Source organism: Coffea arabica, chromosome 1e (genome assembly GCF_036785885.1).
Source record: "Coffea arabica cultivar ET-39 chromosome 1e, Coffea Arabica ET-39 HiFi, whole genome shotgun sequence".
Lineage (NCBI taxonomy): Eukaryota > Viridiplantae > Streptophyta > Magnoliopsida > Gentianales > Rubiaceae > Coffea > Coffea arabica.
In genome coordinates, this window is record NC_092311.1 from 42,944,125 (window position 1) to 42,962,994 (window position 18,870).

At 35.7% G+C, this 18,870-nt stretch overlaps 1 protein-coding gene across 2 annotated transcripts; it reads right to left on the reverse strand.

Moving 5' to 3' along the window:
* Positions 1-13,258: 13,258 nt before the first annotated feature.
* Positions 13,259-18,014, reverse strand: LOC113704623 (putative late blight resistance protein homolog R1B-8). 2 transcript variants are annotated; one of them, XM_027226512.2, is made up of 2 exons: positions 15,838-18,014; positions 13,259-15,744 (listed from the first exon to the last, which is right to left on the reverse strand). In XM_027226512.2, exons 1-2 carry the CDS (start codon positions 17,711-17,713, stop codon positions 13,397-13,399), a joined length of 4,224 nt encoding a protein of 1,407 aa, XP_027082313.1. In that variant the 5' UTR covers positions 17,714-18,014; the 3' UTR covers positions 13,259-13,396. The 2 variants fall into 2 exon arrangements, with proteins under 2 accessions (XP_027082313.1, XP_027082319.1); XM_027226518.2 differs by having other exon boundaries at positions 13,259-15,741; positions 15,838-17,949.
* Between the last annotated feature and the right edge of the window lie 856 nt (positions 18,015-18,870).

Sequence of the window (18,870 nt, forward strand, 5' to 3'; positions counted from 1 at the left end):
AGATTTATAAGTAAACCTCAATAACTAAGAAGTGAGCTGGACCCCGTGTCATTTTCAATTTTGTAACATAGTCTGAGTACTCTTTTTACAAAATGATTTCACCAATAGAAGAAACATTGAAAGGTCCGAACCAGGGGAAAGTTCCGAATTGAGAAAGGTTTGGCCGGCACACCCTCAGGTCACCATCATTCCAACAGTCCATCTTCGGGGCAGTTATCATTAGGTAAAAAAAAAAAAAATCAATTTTTTTAATTATCATCCAAACTTTAGTTAATTTAGTTAAGTGGACAAAACTCCTAAATGATCCGATGTCAATATGACATGACAACTCCTACTATTCTTCCTTTAAACATTTCAAAGCTGAAAAATGTTGGAGCATGGACCCGAACAAGAATACGAAGGAACTAACGAAAAGGAAAGAGAAAAAATCCAAAAATTTCAGGAGCATGATTTTCTTGACTTTCGGATGAACATCAGGAAACAGGACTCCTGTAAATTGGGAAGAAGCAAAAAGAAGATGAATATTAGGAAACAAGAGCTCCTATAAGTTGGGAAGAAGCGAAAGAAGTAGAAAAAAGGCGGTTGGAGAAGTAAAAATCTCAGTAGATGGGCTGACAACAACAACGAAAATAGCTACAAATATATTATTTTCAATAAGTAAAGAGCTACAAAAATTATTTTGAGTAAATTCTGATCATGTTCTTTACAATATGTCTTTTTTATTATTTGTAGTTTAATTTTCCTATTTAATTGATACCTTAAGTGTAATATCTTCATTATTTTCTTGCAATGATGGATTGCAAAATGCAAAAGTGTTGTATGCAACTACAAATAATTCACCGAACAAACATGGCAGGGATTAAAATGTCTTATCTTAATAGATTTCCTACCTATTCCAAGCTATAAAGTCTAATAATTTTTGTATTGCACTATTCCTTGGAATCTGCTCAAGAAGCCAAAAAAGATTAAATACAAGTTCAAATTGATTAGTGAAAGTAAACTTTTATCATGATATTAGGTATTGACACCATAAGAAGACTAGAAGCGGTAACTATTGGATAGACATAAAATTCATCTTTTGCCGTTAAGACTGATCTATTGTTAACATAATAGAAGAATGTAACCCCTTGAAGTTTTTTTTTTTTTTTTTTAAATCTTTTGATCTTTGAGGTGGGCTGATGGCAATGTTTTATTATAGTACAATTACAATTGAAGTACATGCTTCAAGTTTATTTTACTTTAAAGTTTAAAGTATACAAAATCATCTTGCTTTGGGGATTTTTAGGCACACATTGATTTATTGCCACATAAACTTTCTGAAATATTTTATTATAATAACAATGTACCTGTATTCACACAATTTTCACGTTTGCTTTTTTTTTTTCTCTTTAGTTATTTACCCAATTTTTGCCATTTACTGTTTTTTCCTTCACTTTATTGGTTCAAAAGCAATTTTTTTCCTATTGCATTTACATTTATTTATTCTTTTTTAACTATAATTTAGCCAACTTTTTCCTTTTTTTAAAAAAAATAAAAAACACTATTCTTATAATTTGTAAATTTGACGGCTACCCCAACTATCAATGATTGAGCAAAACAAGAAAAAGGTGCTTTGATGCATTTATACAATCTTCACATGCATTTTTTTTAATTGAATAATTACACCAGTGAGTTATCCACTACATAAATAATCACAAATAATCAAGAAATCTTAGTTCCTCTATGGTTCTAAGATGATAATGGTGTTTTTTGTCGAAAAAGAAAAGGAAAAAGTTGGCTAAATTATATTTAAACAAAAGAATTAAATAGAATTAAAAAAGGTAAGTGCAATGAACAATTTTAAACAAATAAAGAAAGGGATAAGTTAAATGGGTAAAAGTTGGCTAAATTACTTTAAATAGAAAAAAGAAAAAAAAAAAAAGAGGGAATAGCAAATGTGAAGATTGTGTAAGTAAAGCTACATTGTTATTAAGATGGAGCGCTCCCCAAATCAGGATGAGCTTGATCCGCCGAGATAAGTTAGTCAGCCTCCAATGCAAAGCTATACATCATTTCATCAAATAATAACTGCGAATTTTGTAGTTCTAGTATGTTATTTTGCTCCAATATGTCTCTATCCTCGTTAAATTAAGGGTTAATTACATTTACCTCCCCTGAGGTTTGACCATATTACCAATCAATCCCTGTAATTTGTCCAAATAACGGTCTCACCCTTTGAATGCTCAAACATTTAACAAAAACCCCCTTAATGCCGAAAATGCCCTTATTGAGGCCATATTGCATTAAAAAAAATATATTTTTATTTTATTAACCCTGAAGCAATCCAATAAAATAGAAAAAAGTTTTTACTTATTATTTTATAAAAACCATATCTTTGCTTCCATAAATAATTTTGAATCAATAATTATTTTAAATCTTAAAAATGAATATTAAAAATTAGATAAATTGAAAGAAAAATAAAAAAAGAAGAAATTATTTTAATTCCTAGAGTATGGTTCAAATTGAAGAAAACATGCTTGTGCTCTCCGCAACATGTCTTGAACCACAAGTATGTTATTTTGCTCCAATATGTCTCTATCCTCGTTAAATTAAAGCAGTCAGTCATCTTCCATTACATGCCTATTACTAAATTTCTTTAGCACTAAGTACTTTTAGTTTTTTCCATTTGTCATTACATTAATTACTATTAATTTCTTTATGTAGTTTCTTTAATGTAGTCATCTGCATTCCATGGCCATTACAATATTTCTTTCTTACTAAGTACTTTCATTCTTTCAATAAAATAGTTATCACTACAACATAAATTTATCAGCCATTATTTCTTTTTAAGTAGAGGTGGCAATTTGTCCCAAGTCTCAATGGGTTACCCATGCCCATGGGGACTTTGGGCGGAAGGGTACTGAAATTTGATATTGGGTTTAAAATTGGACAAATCCCAATTGTACCCATTAATTGATGGGAAATCTTGGAAAATACTTGGGTACCCATTGGGCTCAAATAGCAAGGGCTCTGTTTGGATTAGTTATTTTTGGGGGATGTTTTTGAAATATTTTATTGTAGTAGTGTATATGAAAAATTTTTACTATAATTTTTTTTTTGAAATATTTGATATACTAATGTGGATGGGATATTTTTTGAATTATCATATATTACCGTAATATTGTATTTGAAAAACTTATTTTTTGAAAAAATAGCCAATCCAAACGGAGTCTTAGATTCAAAAATTATCTTTAACAATTTTTATAGTCATACCAACGAATATAATCTAGTAGTCTTCCTAGTCATTATCCACAAGAATTTCCAGCATTTCAGTCAATTTAGACCTGTCATCCTTGGACAATGATGAGGATAAATATTCAACACCCTAAATACCTTGACCATCTTGATATATGTTGGAATATGGTTGTATATCTATTTTTTCCTTTATTTGTTAATTCAATTTTTGGTGGGAATCTTGAGTATAAAGCACTTGCATGTTTATTTAATAAAACTAAAAGAAATTTAATAAATCAAAAATATTAAATTTATATAAAAAGTAAAAAATGAATTAAAGGAAAAAGAATATGTAGAAAATAGATTTAGGTATTAGGCGGGATCAATCTAAACCCATCCCAAAGTGATCCCGCCCAAGTTAGTCCCAAAACACATATGGATAAGGTTGGGCCCAAACTCATATGACTCGGTTCCATCTCAAACCCAATCAAATCCCGCCCATTTTGCCACCTCTATTTTTAAGTATCCCATAATTAAGAATCATTTGTATAATAAATAATTTGAGTTTTATTATGCCTTCTTCAGGCTTCAAAGATTTTTATGAAGCACTTAATTAGTTCAGTTTAGTTTTCTTTAACTTATAAACTATATGGGTATTTGGGGTTGGAAAGTTCTTAGCTCGGTTGAAATTGTGTTTTAATTTATACAAGAAATACATAAAACTTTAGTATTCCAACCAAATATATTCAAGAAAGAATAATTTGATCAAAAGACCTTAAAAGCAAAGTCCAAAGTGATGACAAGCAAATAAAAACCGTACCAATTGTTACACTCAAAAGCAGGACATCATTATTATTAGAACAAAAAAGAAAAGGGCGATTAGAACCAAAAAAAAAAAAAAAAAAGGGACATTGAACCACAACAGATAATTTCACAATTCCCTTTAGCTTATTTCAGAAAACAAGCAATAAAAAGTAACATCAAGCAAATTTTTCTAAATTTCACAACAACAGATTTTATGAAAAGTCAAAAACTAGAAAGAAAATAAGAATGACTAAATTAATTTCAAGCTTTATTTTTAAACTTGATTTCTGACTATTATATCGTGTGTATTTCCAAATTTTGGCTGAAGTTTTGTTCTTTAGCCCTAATACCTTTTAGTCCGCGTTCATCCCAAATTTTATTGGTGTTATTTATTAGTTTTTACCTTTTACATGCATTTAGCAATAATTTTTAATTGACTTTTTATTTATTTGTTTTTAACTAAAGTTATCAATAAAACATGGATTTTGTCGATTAAACTCACAACCACTGAGAAATAAAAACGTTATTCTAATGATAGAGGATCATTCTCGAGTGGAGGAAGCATTTACGAAACAAAAGAAAGAAATCATGCACACAGCAGTTGAAATTTTTTTTTTTTTTTTCAAAAAAAGTGTATTATTAAAACATTAAAGTTTGAAGTCTTGCCAATTTGGTGGAGGGACCAGACTAGAGTAGGAAATGCACACAAACGAGGATGACTTGTTCCAGCTTTTTTTCAATGTCGACATATACCTATTTTATATAATTTTTTTAAAACACGACTTTGTCAGAACTCGTTTATTTTCTTCACCAATTAATTAAGCCAAACCTGACTATAATTTTTGTGTTTAGTGATTCGTTCTTGGCTTGATTCAACTAGCTTAAGATTAAAATTTATATGTAAATAATTCAAATTTTTCGAAATCAATAGAATCAAAGCTCATTCATGTTTGATTCATTTAATGAACAAGTCTAGATTTAAATATGATTTCAATCCCGTTAAAATAAACAAACAAATTACACGCTAGAGAGATTTGGTATGGCTATGATTAGTGTGACGGCCCTACCTCACCCTAAGGCGAACCAAAGGGTTCGACGGATCGCCTGCCCAACTGTCGTCAGGACTACGGAGTCGAATTCCACAAACCGTATAATATGCGCGATAGGACCCAAAGAAAACGAACAAATGAAAACCACCAAACTCCCATATCACTTACCAAATCATGTGGCGAAACAGGACATCGATTAAACACTTACCAAAGCCATAGAAGCGTAACAACTCAACGAATACACTTAATAAATAAGATTAAATACTTATACATGTATTTACATCGGAGTCTTCAACATTTTAACTTGAAGTACAAACCAAAGTGTTTATACTAGTCAAAATACAATTAGGGTTTCGATTACAAAGAAATTTATCAAAATAACATATACATTAGCTCGGCCATTTCTTCCTCCCAAATTGACTCCACAAATACCTTGGAAACTATCTTGGCTAACACTTTTATGGAGTGATTAGAACTCTTGATGGTTAGAACTCAAGGATTGAGCAAGAAATTAAAGTGGAAAACGAAGGCTTCTCTTGTATTTTTGCTCCAAGAGGTTCGGCCAAGGCAAGCTCAAAATGGAAAGAAATTGGTTAATTTTGAGGTTTAGTAAAGGTGATGAAAATTAGTCAAAGTTCAACTTGCAATAGGGTCATGACACTTGGCACCTTCTATATTCTCAGACGAGTCAGGGATCTGATGTTATTCTAGGAAATACACCCGAACCGGTACTTCCGATCCAGTCCCTTCCTTTTTTGACTGTCCAGGGTTAGTCTCAGTTGGTTGCTGGATCCCTTTTCCTTTTCGCAATCGAACTGGGCAGTCGGCAATCCGATGATCGGCGCTTCCACAGCACAGACATTTTCCCTCTTTCTTCCAACAAGTTGCCTCCGTATGATTTGGCCCTCCGCAATATCCACAGGGACCACGAGTAGCAGAAACCGATCCCCCCTGAGAGACATCACGCGGCACCCTCGGTTGTCGTACCCCCCGTTTTCCTTTCCAATCTTAGGAGGTGTACTCTTATTTTCTTGTTCCGAACTACTCCCAGGGAAGTTCCTTTTCTTGACTTGGAAGTTTCTCACCTGTAGCCTTGCATTTTCAACCCGCTGGGCTTTCTCCATAGCATCACTAAAGGTACTAAGTTAAGCTACAGCCAAGTCCTTCTGAATCTCAACATTTAATCCCTGGACAAAATGTCTTATCCGTCTTTGTTCAGTTACAATCAATTAGGGTGCAAACTTAAATAATCGAGTAAATTGACTCTCATACTCGGCTACGGTCTGAGTTCCTTGGTGAAGCCGAATGAATTCATCTTCCTTCTTTTCTTGGATTAGAAGAGGGAAAAATTTGGTGTTGAATTCCCTCATGAAATTCGTCCATGTTCTCGGGGTTTGTTCTCTTTTCCATTTCAGTCTAATGATATTCCACCAAGATCGGGCTGCTCCCTCCAGTTGGAAGACAGCTAAGGTCACTTGTCTCTCCTCGGTATAATGTAACGCAGCAAATATATCGATCATCTTCTCCAGCCACTTCTCAGCCACGTCAGGATTTGGTCCTCCAAGAAATTTTGGTGGGGAGAATTTCTGAAATCTTTCGAGGGCTCTATCCTCGCTCTCTACATTGTTACCAGGATTTCCAGGTTGAGGATTAGGGTTTTGGCCATGGTGTTCCACTATATGGGTTAGCAGATCGGTCATGCGCCGGATAGCAGCGGCTACCTGAGCATTTGGCTCAATTTTAGGCTCAGAGTTTGGTTTAGGCGTGGGTTCCCGATTACCCCTTTCATTCGAGGGTTGCTTATGTCCGCGCCTGCGATCTCGTGCACTGTGCTGACATAGATGACGTGGGTTCAACTATTTCTCCAAGAGACATACCTGACATAGATGACGATTCTTGAGACTCATACTGCTGAAAATTCATTGGCCCCGTTGTATAATTATAATTGGAGTTATGCCACCATCCTTGATCATACCCGTTTGGATTAGGGTTATACCACATTTGAGACCAGGATGAAAAATCTCCATAATTGTTGAGTGGGACACTCAGATTATCTTGATATTCGGGGCACATACCGGTTGAATGATCCCTGGCATAACAAATTTTACAGGTTGCAGCAGCCATTCTTTTTCTAATAGAGTTTAGTGCCTCTGAGTATGCAGACTTAGCGAAAAAACTAGTCGCATCGCCTTTCCCGCAAACAAAATCCAGTATATCACCAAAATACGGAGTGTTAGAAGCCATAAGCTATATAAAAAAAATAAGAGAAAAATAAATTAAAAATGAAAATAAAATGAACTCAAAAAGAAACAAATTAATCTGGCACCAGTCCCCGGCAACGGCGCCAAAAATTGACAGGTTGTCGAAACCTGTGCAATAATAAAACCTGCTCAAACTAAAGTTAATTTCTGTAGATAGTGGTAAGCAGGGTCGAATCCACAGGGACTGGGAGTAATTGTTTCTCTTTAAATTCACAGTGACAATGGGGTGTTTTTATCTCAGGGGTGACAATTTAAGCAATCCAACTAAAAGTAAAATAATAAAAATAAAATAGCCAACTAGAAATTAAATAACAATTTACTAAAATCAGAGGGTCTAGCCAAGAAATAACTTCAGCAATGGTTCACCTAATTGATCATCGATGAGCAAAGGCAATTCCAATTATTTACTAATAAATAGGTTATAACTGCCAAACAAGCGATGACAGTCAACCCCTCCTTACTGTGTCGATGATTAAGGTACGCCCATTAATCACTGCTCTAACTGAGAAATAATTTTAGGTACGCCCATAAGATTTAATTCCCCAATTGCCTTACGTATTAGAGGAGCTCTATTCTAATCAAATAACGCACTACCAGGGTTATTTTAGATTAACCCGCGTATTCCCCTGACACAAACCCAATTATGACAGTTATCACTATTTTGAGACAATTAAACAATTACGGATTTAACGTCCCAATTGATAATAGATTATCAAATTAACTAATTATCCGGATCTAAGACAATCAATTAATTAAACAATAATAAACACTGCAACCAGGGAATATGCAAATACTAATAAATAAAAGATAAAAGATAAAATTAAATCGATCTCACAATTTTAGGCGATCCAAAGCATCCGTTGTCCCTTGACTAGGGTGAGGAAATTAGTTCATAGTTGATGAACAAAATCCACCGAAAATTGGAGAGAAAGTCGCAGCCATCAATTGGAAACTGGGTAAACTTAATTCGATTGACCACTGACTAGAAAGAAAAGCTACAAAATACTTGATTGTTTGTTTGCTTCTGCTCCATACGAATGAAGAGAAAAACTACCACTAAAAGCTAAAAAGGAGACAAGTCAAAAGCCAGGCTAAAGGACAAAAAACTAAGAAGAGAGTCAGTGCTCTTCCTCTGCGCAATTCCTATTCTAATTAGCCTACTGCTCCTGTGCGGCGTCCGCCGCACGAGAAGAAGAAGCTCCCCGAGGTTTGCTTTCTTTTCCCTTTTTCTAGTTGCTGTCTTGGGTCAAAATTACCAAAAAGGTCTTGCATCTCCTTGTTCCAAGAATGCCCTTGATTGCCTGCTATTTGAACTCTTTCCCGATGACTGTCAAATTGGCCTTGATTATGATATTTTTATTCTACTCCCTGAAATAAATGCAAATTACGAAAAGTGAGTAGAATCTAATAATTAATTCACATTGGGTTAGGTAATAGAGGAAATTAATAATAAAATAAATGATAAAATCGCAACCTATCAGGGTTGCTTATGTCCGTGCCTGCGATCTCGTGCACTACGAGTACCCTCAATTTGTCTAACCAATCTAGGGTTAAAGCGTGAATATAACATTAAAGATAATTATATGCATAAGTAAGTAACAAAAGTACATATAGATCAAAAGCATGTATACATAACACAACTTTATCAAATAAATCACACGGTAATAGTCAGTTAGATACAAGCAAAAGGGAATTCCATGAAAGTATTTGAGTCATCAAAAATACTATATACCAACTAGATCAAAGGTTTAAAAACAACTAACGAAAAACTTTTCCCCTCTAGAGTTTCGTCCATACTCTATGAGAATAACACAATTCATATCTTAATTCAGGTTAATCATGCTTACTAACATCCGAACAAACCACATGAAGCTCTATAGAATCACATTTCTAGTTCGTCCAAGTCCTTTCTAACCTAGACTCTCATCTATTTAGTAGTCGGGTACAAGAATCCCCAAATAGAATAATTTACAATTCGAGCCGGTCGGTCCCAAGAGTAAATCATCCATATTAAAGATTCCTACCCGACATACATATATATCTTCCTCAGGTACCATGATAAAGATTTTTACACTTATAATGTGCACGGTTCATAGCTTATGCTCTAAAGAGCACTCATACCTTTAGACACATTCACGAAATCAGAACCATAACACCACTTGGCCCAACCTCACTCCGTGCAGAGACCACGCGAAATGGCTCTGATACCACCTTGGCCCGCCGAACCCTTTGGTTCACCTTAGGGTGAGGTGGGGCTGTCACAATTAGGCTCATTTGTACTCCAATTCTAAAGCTATTCAAGAATTTGCAAATTAAGGAATCTTGTCAAGAAAACCTTGAAATGTGTAAACATTAAGTTAACAGTAAATTTGTATATATGTCTGTAATCATTCTCCTCAAACTAAATATATCCAGATTGCTTTCAATTTTCTAAAAGATTTTCAGACTCAAGGCATGTTCTTTAATATTTGAATAATAAGTAAAAAACGAAACTCTTCTTCTGAATAACTTTAAGTGAAGTTGAATTTAAAAATAGGTAAAATATCAAAAAACTTCTCGTGGTTTGCCAAATGTTCAATTTAACTCTCTCTAGTTTGAAAACCTACATTATAACTCCTTGTGGTTTCAACTAAATTGAAAATTGGATAGAAAGCATCCAATCTAATAGTTGTACGTGAAATATCAATATTGCCCCTATATAAATGAACTCTCTGTGGTTTGCCGAATGTTCAATTTAACTCTTTCTAGTTTAGAAAACTACACTATAGCTCCTACGGTTTTGACTAAAGTGAAAATTGAACAGAAATTATTTCACGTATAGTGGCGCCAAAAATTGACAGGTGCCGAACCTGTGCAATAATAATTACCTACTCAAGAAAAATACAGATTTTGTATATAGCGGTGAGTAGGGTCGAATCCACAGGGACTGGGGATAGTTCGTTTCTTCTAGAGTTCAAAGTACGTATAGGGGGTTTTGAGATTAAATGCCAATTAAACAAATTAAATGCAGAAAGTAATTAATTCAAAGAAATAATTAAGAGAAGCTCTAGCCAAGGGTACACTTCAGAAATGGTTCATGCACTGATCATTGATTCGCAGATAATTCCAACTTTTATTAATAGATTGGTTATAGTTGTCATGCACGCGATAAACAACCAACCTTTCCTTAATTTATCGATAGCTAAGGCACGACCGTTAGCTATTTCTCTAACCCAAAAACAACCCTAGGTACGACCGTAGAATTTAATTTCTAAATTGCATTAATAATTAGAAAGGCTCAATCCTAACTAACAAACACACTACGAGGGTTTGTTTAAGCTAGATCGTATATTCCCCTGACATAAACCCAATTACGCCAGTTGCTACTGAGATAGAGATAACGAACAATTACGGATTCAATTACTCCTATTTAGCAAAAATAGCCTATATGAATAATTAATTATTGCGCACTAATCAATCATACACAAGGCCATAGCAATTAAAATCAAGGAACATATAAATACCAATAAATGAAGAAAATAATTAAAACAGATTCGATTTCACAGTAATTGTCGAACGAAATCGTCAGTTGTCCCCTTGACTAGAAGGAAGGCTTAGCCACGCCGCATAATTAAATCACCACACGAATTAATGGATTGCAAAGGCATTGCGGTTTTTTACTAGAAAGCAAGGGATAAATGGCGTTTTTCCCGTTGGAGAATATTGTCAAACACCTGGCGTGTGTCAGAGGCCAGTGAAAAGAAAGAAAAACTAAAGCTACCCTAAAAGCTAAACTAGAGCCGTCTAAAAGGATCCCCTTTTGCTTCTGTACGTCTTCCCTTAAAAAGCCAAAAGAAAGAAGCCTAAAAGCTATTTCCTGTGGTCCCCACACATGTGGACAAAGCCTCCAAGTTACTTCTTGGTGCAAGTCTCTTTACGTTGCTTTCTTTGAAAGGCCCAGATGACTAAATGCCTTTCACTAGCTTGTGGTCCCCACCAATTCAAGAGTCCAAGGTCCTTAGAAGTCTCCATTTTTCCCATAAAAGTCCCTCTTTTTTGGTAATTTTCTGCTTTGTTCCTGAAATTAAGTCCCAATACCAAATATAAGTAAATATTAATAATTAAAACAATATTTGGCAAGAATAAAAGGGGAAATTAACAATAAAATTACTAACAATTAACACTCTATCAGCAATATTGATATTTCATGCACATCCGTTAGATTAAATACTTTCTATCCAATTTTCAATTTATCAAAACCGCAAAGAGGTATAGTGTAGGTTCCAAATTAGAGAGAATTAAATTGAACATTCAGTAAATCACAATGAAATTTTTTGCTATTTTATCCTTTAAAAATCAAGAAAAAAGCTTGAAGGCAATCTTTTGTCTCTAACTTAAAGCTTAATGTCGAATAAGGGGGAAAATAGTAGAATAAGAAAACGATTTATTAATTAACATTAACCTAGAAATCAACGTAATCTAAAATTAAGAGACAAAAAACAAGAAGGTTATTATCGTTGTCATAAAATATTACCCTCTTGTATTGCTGCAAAGTTGCTCGGAAAGTGAAGGCTACTAATTGAGAATTATTTATTCGCGTCTTCGGATTGACAAGCACTAGGTAATGCCCTAGGTAAAGATGTTCACAATTACTCAAAGGTCAAAGCGGCCATTAACGGGTGAAATATATTGGGAATGGCAACGGAGAGGGCTGCGCTCCCCCACCCCTCGCCCCGCCCTCGCTCCGCCCTACTTTCACTACAGTGCTAATAAAGATTTATCATATAATTTTATTATAGTTAAATTTTAATAAATAAGTAAGTAATAAAATATCAATATATTATCAAATTATTATTCATTATAATTTTACAATTGAAACCTATAAAAACAATCAAAGAGAAGTAAGTGTAAACATCTGGAAATTTGAGGGATGTGCCATCACAAGGTAGTACAAGATTTTGCTATCAAGACATTCCTGATCAGATTTTGCTCCCACACTGACACTAGAAAACCTTTCCTGGCACACCCTCGACACACCATCACCCCAGCAGTTAATTTGCAGAACAGTTAGGGTACAAGCTAAATGCATAGCAGAGCATAGAAAATACCCCAGCAGCACATACCATCATACCTGTAACATCTGTAATCACAGGTAGAGCTGTTAATCGAGCCGAGTCGAGCCGAGTATTGGGCTGCCGAGCTCGACTCGAGTTTAATTCGAGCCGAGCTCGACTCGAGCTCGTTAAGAAAACGAGCTTTAAAATGTGTTCGAACTCGGCTCGTTAAATGTACATGTGGCTCGAGCTCGAGCTCGAGCTCGACTCGTTTATCACAAACGAGTCGAGCTTCACGAGCTCGAGCTCGAGCTCGTGCAAATTAACATTAATAAAAACCTATAATTTTTAATTTATATAATTTTAATTTCTAAAATGACAAATATGCCCTTCATTAACGAGTTCTAACGAGCTACTCGAGTATCTACTCGGCTCGTTAACTAAACGAGCATGTTTCGAGCTCGAGCTCGACTCGTTAACCAAAATTAACGAGCCGAGCTCGAGCCTTAACGAGCCGAGCTCTAACGAGCTTTCGAGCTACTTGATTGGCTTAACAGCTCTAATCACAGGGGATTGCCCAATGACGAGAGAAATGCTCAACACTCTCAGAGTTCTCCCTTTGTCAGATTCAAAGTTCGAATTCTTGGCTTGGCAATGGAAGGTGAGAAGGGTGTAGAGATGGGATGGGACGATAAAACTTAAAAAAAAAAAAAAAAATCTGTATCTCATGACACAACACATTTGACTAACTGAATAAGCACAAATACAAGATTGTATCAGATTCTGTATTCCCATTTTCCAGATGAAACAGGTCTTTTACATATAACTCACTAAGGTAAGTTTATATTCCACAGATACTTGAGATGCAAGTGTAAAGATCTGGAACAAAACATAAGTATATCCATCCTCAATATTTGAACAATCAATTTAATCAAATAGTACATTAATTTGTCATTAATACATAGCAACTTATTTATGCGTTACAATGACAAATATGACATCAATGTAAACAGAACCATACAGAAGATAACAACGCTTATGGCAGATGATCGTTAGCCTGACCATCTGTGTGAATTTCCGACGATGAAGAAGACTCCTCAATTTCTTCTGGTAACCATCCGTCTGAATCTCCATCTGACCATGAACAAGACTCGTCAACTTCTTCCGAGATAAGGATTTTCAGATCCATGTTTCCATAATCCATCTGTTGTTTCTTAATGCCCCGAACTACATCTCCAGCAGAGTATAGACACATATGCACCTCAATCAATTGAAGAGTAAAAGTATCCTGTAAACAAGAAGGGAGCTCTTCCAATTCCGCGCAACCCTCCAAAATTAATCTCTCAAGACTGGGAAAATGCACTCCTGTGCCCATCCACCTGACCATCGTCAAGGATTCCAATTTCAAGAACTTGAGTTTAGGGAAGATTTCCTCTTCTTCCATGTATTCAATGTCTCCCATGTCCCATTCCTCTTCCCCATCTGCTTGCCGGATTAATTTGAGAGCCTCAAGATTGGGTAGCTTTCTGATTGTGCAAATTATACTCCATGAGAAGTCCTCCAGTGTCAACTTTTTCAGATTCAAGGGGAGATGAAATTCAATACAATTTGCAGTAACTTTACCCAGTAGCAGCTTTAGTGATTCTAACTGACTCAGAGAGTCCATTGCCACGATCCTTGTGCCCTCACTAGAAGATTCCTCTGACTGTAGCAGACAGCATTTCAGTCTGCGGATATTTGGAAACTTCATCATCATCTTTTCCATGCTTTGCCCAAGATAAAGCTTTGGAGTGGAAAACGTGTGTAAATTGTATAACATACAGGAGCTTTCAGGATTTTCCTTTGCCAACCTAAGATCAATCAAAGCACCACGTACTTGTAGATGCCTCAATTTCTGCAATTTCCAAAAAATATCTTCCAACGATGAAAGAACAAAATCAGAATAATATGTTGTCACAGAAAACGTTTCCAAATTCGAGAGGTTTTCCAGCGAGGGTGGGATGTATTTGATCCAACCCGAAACAGCCAAGTACCTCAACTGAATGAGCAACCCTAATTCACATAGGAAAGTAAAACCAAGACTAATTTGTTCCAAATCCAACACTTGAAGAAGTTTCAGGTGACAAACAAAGGATGAGTTGTGTGATACTCCACGGCCCCCAATACCATGAGAAGAATGTAATAGAGAGCGTACATGGGGACAAAATATCTTTGACTTCACAAAATGCTTTGGCTGAGAGTGAATAGATAACCGATATGGGTAGTGTGGTTCATCAAAATTAAGAAATCCATCACATCCTCGTATCAAATGTAGAAAATTTTGATCTTCAGCTTTTCCCAAACAAAAGACATGCAACAAATCATGAATGTGACACGTCTTCACCCCGCCAATGGATCTTTGTTGCCCCTCCATAACCAAGCTTTTGTTGATTAGAGCTATTAAATAGCCTTCTGCTAATTTTTCAAGGCTCTCTGATTCCTTCTTTCGCACAAATCCTTCAGCCATCCACAGCAACATCAACCTCTTTACAGAAATTTCTTGGTCTTCTCTAAATGCACTGAAGTAAAGAAGGCATGGCTTCAAATGGTAAGGCAGATGCTCGTAACTCAACTCTAATATGCTCTTGCATTGTTCTGTGGCACCAATCTTGCTGTTTGAGTCTAGCCTTTCTGCTACCTCTTCCCAACGACCTTGATCTAGAGTCCCAAGAATTCCAGATATGATGACGATTGATAGAGGCAGTCCATTACAGTTTTTTGCTATTTGCCTCCCAAGAACACTTAGCTCTACAGGATAGCCACCTTCTATGGTAATTGACAGCTTCTTCTGTAGTAACTCCCAGCTTTCTTCTTCATCAAGTGGCCGAAGATGGTGAGATTCACCAATAATCCCATGATGTCGACTTGTTAAGAGAATTCTGCTTCCGTTGGTATCATCCGGGAAAGATATTTTCAAAGCATTCCATGCCTCAGTGTCCCAAATGTCATCCAAAACTATAAGATACTTCTGTTTCCTCAAGTGTTTGCAAAGCTTGTGAGCCAAATCATCTTCATCAAACTCCGAATATTGAGCTTTTGGATCAATGCATGCCAAGATCCCAAGCAACAGATCTTTTTTGCAATATACTTGAGAGATACAACACCATGCAAGAATATGGAAGTGAGATGTAATTGACGGGTCACGGTAAACTCTATCTGCCAGAAACGTCTTGCCTAGTCCAGGCATTCCCACAATGGAAATGATGTCCAACTGCAACGATCCTCCTATAAGTTGACCAATAATTGTTTGCTCCTGATCTTTCAGATCTACCACAGCTTTATTGATTGTTGAGATACTACCCTGTGATGGCACCTGGTGAAATACTCCACTCCACTTCCTTCCTGCTGTTTCAAAACAAATTACAAAGAGAACGAAAGATCATTAACAAAATCTGGAGAGCTAATATCATCATCTTTTAAACTATTGCAGGATATTACCTTGCGATGGCACATCCCTCAAACCATCGGTAGGTTTTTGGGCTTCGATGCTGTCAATCTCCCCTGTCTTAGTTTTAAGAAGCTTAATTTCTGCTGTGACATCATCAAATAGCATAAGAGAATAATATGATATATCTCCAACAATTAAGGAGTCAATAACAAACACTGCCTTGTATGCCACTTCCACAACATGACAACTAAGAGCTTGGAGCTCTTCAGGGTGGTTGCTTTGATCCCTGTTGTTTTCCAAGAATGATCTTAAGAATACAAGACCATCTTGCACTGTTTGAAGTTGAAGCTTTTCCTTATCTACGTGCTGCTCCAAATTATTTTCCAAGAATGATTTCAAGAATGACAAATCTTCTTGGATTGTTTGTGGTTGGAGCTTTGCATCCTGGCTGTGCTGCTCCGTGGCATTCTTTAAGTATAGCCTTAAGAAATGAACTCTATCCTTTGCAAAAGTAAGTATAGGATCAACTTTACAAGTTGCCAGTTCCTTCAGCTTTTCTTGGAGAAGATCGATAATCCCCAGCACATTAGTAGTAGGGAAGTTGAACCTTGGCACTACAGGATAGCTTTCGTCAACAGCTGCCTTGATAGTGCTTATCCTCCCCAGCAAACAAAAGAGCTTAACATCTATTTCCTCAGCTGAAGCTTTTTGAAGGTCATTCTGATAAAGTGAAAAAATTACAATCCCAGCGTCATTGACCACAGCTCCAATAAGATCCTTGATTTTTCCCTCTATCCCATCGTACTTCTCCTTATTGAGAATGTTTCTCAAAAATCGCAGTCCCTCAAAAAGCATCCGCAATTGATGCTTCAAAGATACCACAAAATAGGCAGGACAATTTAGTAGTAACTCCCCAAGATGACCTAGGAGAGAATCAACAAATTCAGCCACTATAATCACATCCTTCTTGGCAGACAGAGTGGGGGAAGTTGTTCCAGATTCAAGGACGCAAATATATGCGAGATGGGCTCGGTGATCAACACGCATGATCTTGTCTGTTAATTCAGAAATCTTTGTGTCCATCCAGTTGAGCTCTTGATAGTCATATCTGAAAAACCAGCAAATGTAACAAAGATGTGCTGCAGATAAAGCCACAACTGCACACTGCTCCAAGAGTTTCCTCTTGGGCTTGCCTTGCAAACTGGCAAAGAGAATGAAAGTTCTAAGGAACACTAGCTTCTCTTGAAGCGGTTCCAACAATTTTGCAAGTCTTGAATCACAAGCTTCGCCCCAGATGACAATATCCTCAAGGTTTTTTAAGAGAAAATTGAAGAGTTCCATGAATTCATCTCTCAAGGCAGAATTGGATTTTAAAAGGCTATCTACATACGAATTACGACCCTCGCTGCAATAGCCGTACCTTTTGAATAAAAAGTCCGGCATCTCAACATACAATTCACTGAATTTTTGCCTATAACTCTTTAAGATTCTTCTTAAATTGGAGATCGCCCCAGCCAATTCGCTGGGGGGCAATCCATGCTCCAATTGAGCAAGAAAAGAGCAAAACTGCTGCCAATTTTGACAATACCACTTATCTTCGAGGCGTCTCCACCGGTCACCACCGAACTCTTCCGGTATTGTTGGGTCACCACGGAACTCTTTCGGTTTTGTTGGGTTCACTAGAACAGGTTCCAAGACTGCTGCAAATCTTGAATCACAGCGTATACCGAGGCGGAGAATGAACTCAACATCCTGTTGGAAGGATCCGAGAAGATCAATGAATTCATCGTTCTCATGATACATCTCTTCCCATCCACCCGTCAAGTCATGCTCCCATCTCTTCTCATGATATTTTTTCTTTAGAAAGATGCATTTTCTTATACGGTATAAATTTTTCATCCTGTGGTAGTTTTGATCAAAGGCCATTCTCTCGAAATAATTCTCCCTTCCCTTGTTCTCAAAATTGTCGTACCATTTGGGGCGGAATATCTGAAGCCAATTGCGCTGGTCCTCTCATTTTTAGGTCTACTCAGGAGTAAATTCTATCCAAGTTGCTTACATGAGTTTCACTTTCAAGTTTCAACATCCTTGGATTAAGAAGAAACCTCTTAGTTATTAGTTATCTAACACTTATTCCACGGACCTCAGAAAAGTCTTGGCATGCTTAAGAAAAATTATGCATTCCAACGTGCAAATTGGTGTGAAATGTTCAATCCCCAAACCCCACCCCACGCAACCCAAAAATAAAAAAATAGAAAAGAAAAAAGAGGTTTAAACTTTAAAGTATTGTTTATATATATTTGTGGTTCTGCATATTACCACATAATCCTCTAATGTTTGAAAATATCTATATAAGCCCCTTACAGTATTATGTAAAATAAAAAAAAAAACTAGATGTGCTTCAAAAAGATATATAAAAAAGACAAAAAAAAAATATAAAGGGATTATTGTTCTTTTTCTATTTTCATGGTCAGTGCCTCACACTTGTATTTTATTTTGCCAAGTTAAATTAATGTTAACTATTCTAGTTTTCATTTTCATAGGGTAGCATAGTGTATATTCTTTCCAAATAGCAAATAGTTTTGTTATGCCATTCATTTAAAAGTTGTAACTTGAAAGATGAAAACTCATTCTTTTGCAATATAACCCATTGTATTAGTTAATAGCACAATTTTGCTATCTGTTAGTACATATGTTCATTTCCTCTTACTAAGAAAAAATTAGAATGAATTATGTTAAGTTTTTTAATACAATTTGTTAGTAAAGAAAGCTTAATTACAAAAAAAAAATTCCTATTTTATGTTAACAACTATAAGCTTTCCTTATTTGGCTCATAATTTTTAGTTGAAGATTATTCTAATTTCAATTTAAATGCAGTTTATTAATAAAAAAATTTTTACAGTAGCTAAAGATTGAATAAATTTCATGTATTTATAATAAAACTAAAAATTGAGCATCAGGAAGTCTATATTTTACTTTTCGTATTGCACAATGGAACATGTACAACATGTAGTAATAAAATTTGATATTGGGTTTGACCAAAAATGAAATTACAATTTTAACAATCCGTTTTGAAAACTAAA

What these genes read in the sequence shown, in the direction of transcription:
- LOC113704623 (XM_027226512.2), bottom strand. Translation starts at nt 17,713, where the DNA reads ATGGCCTTTGATCAAAACTACCACAGGATGAAAAATTTATACCGTATA. An exon ending in GAGGGATGTGCCATCGCAAG is followed by an intron (nt 15,745 to 15,837) that starts GTAATATCCTGC and finishes GTTTTGAAACAG; the next exon opens with CAGGAAGGAAGTGGAGTGGA.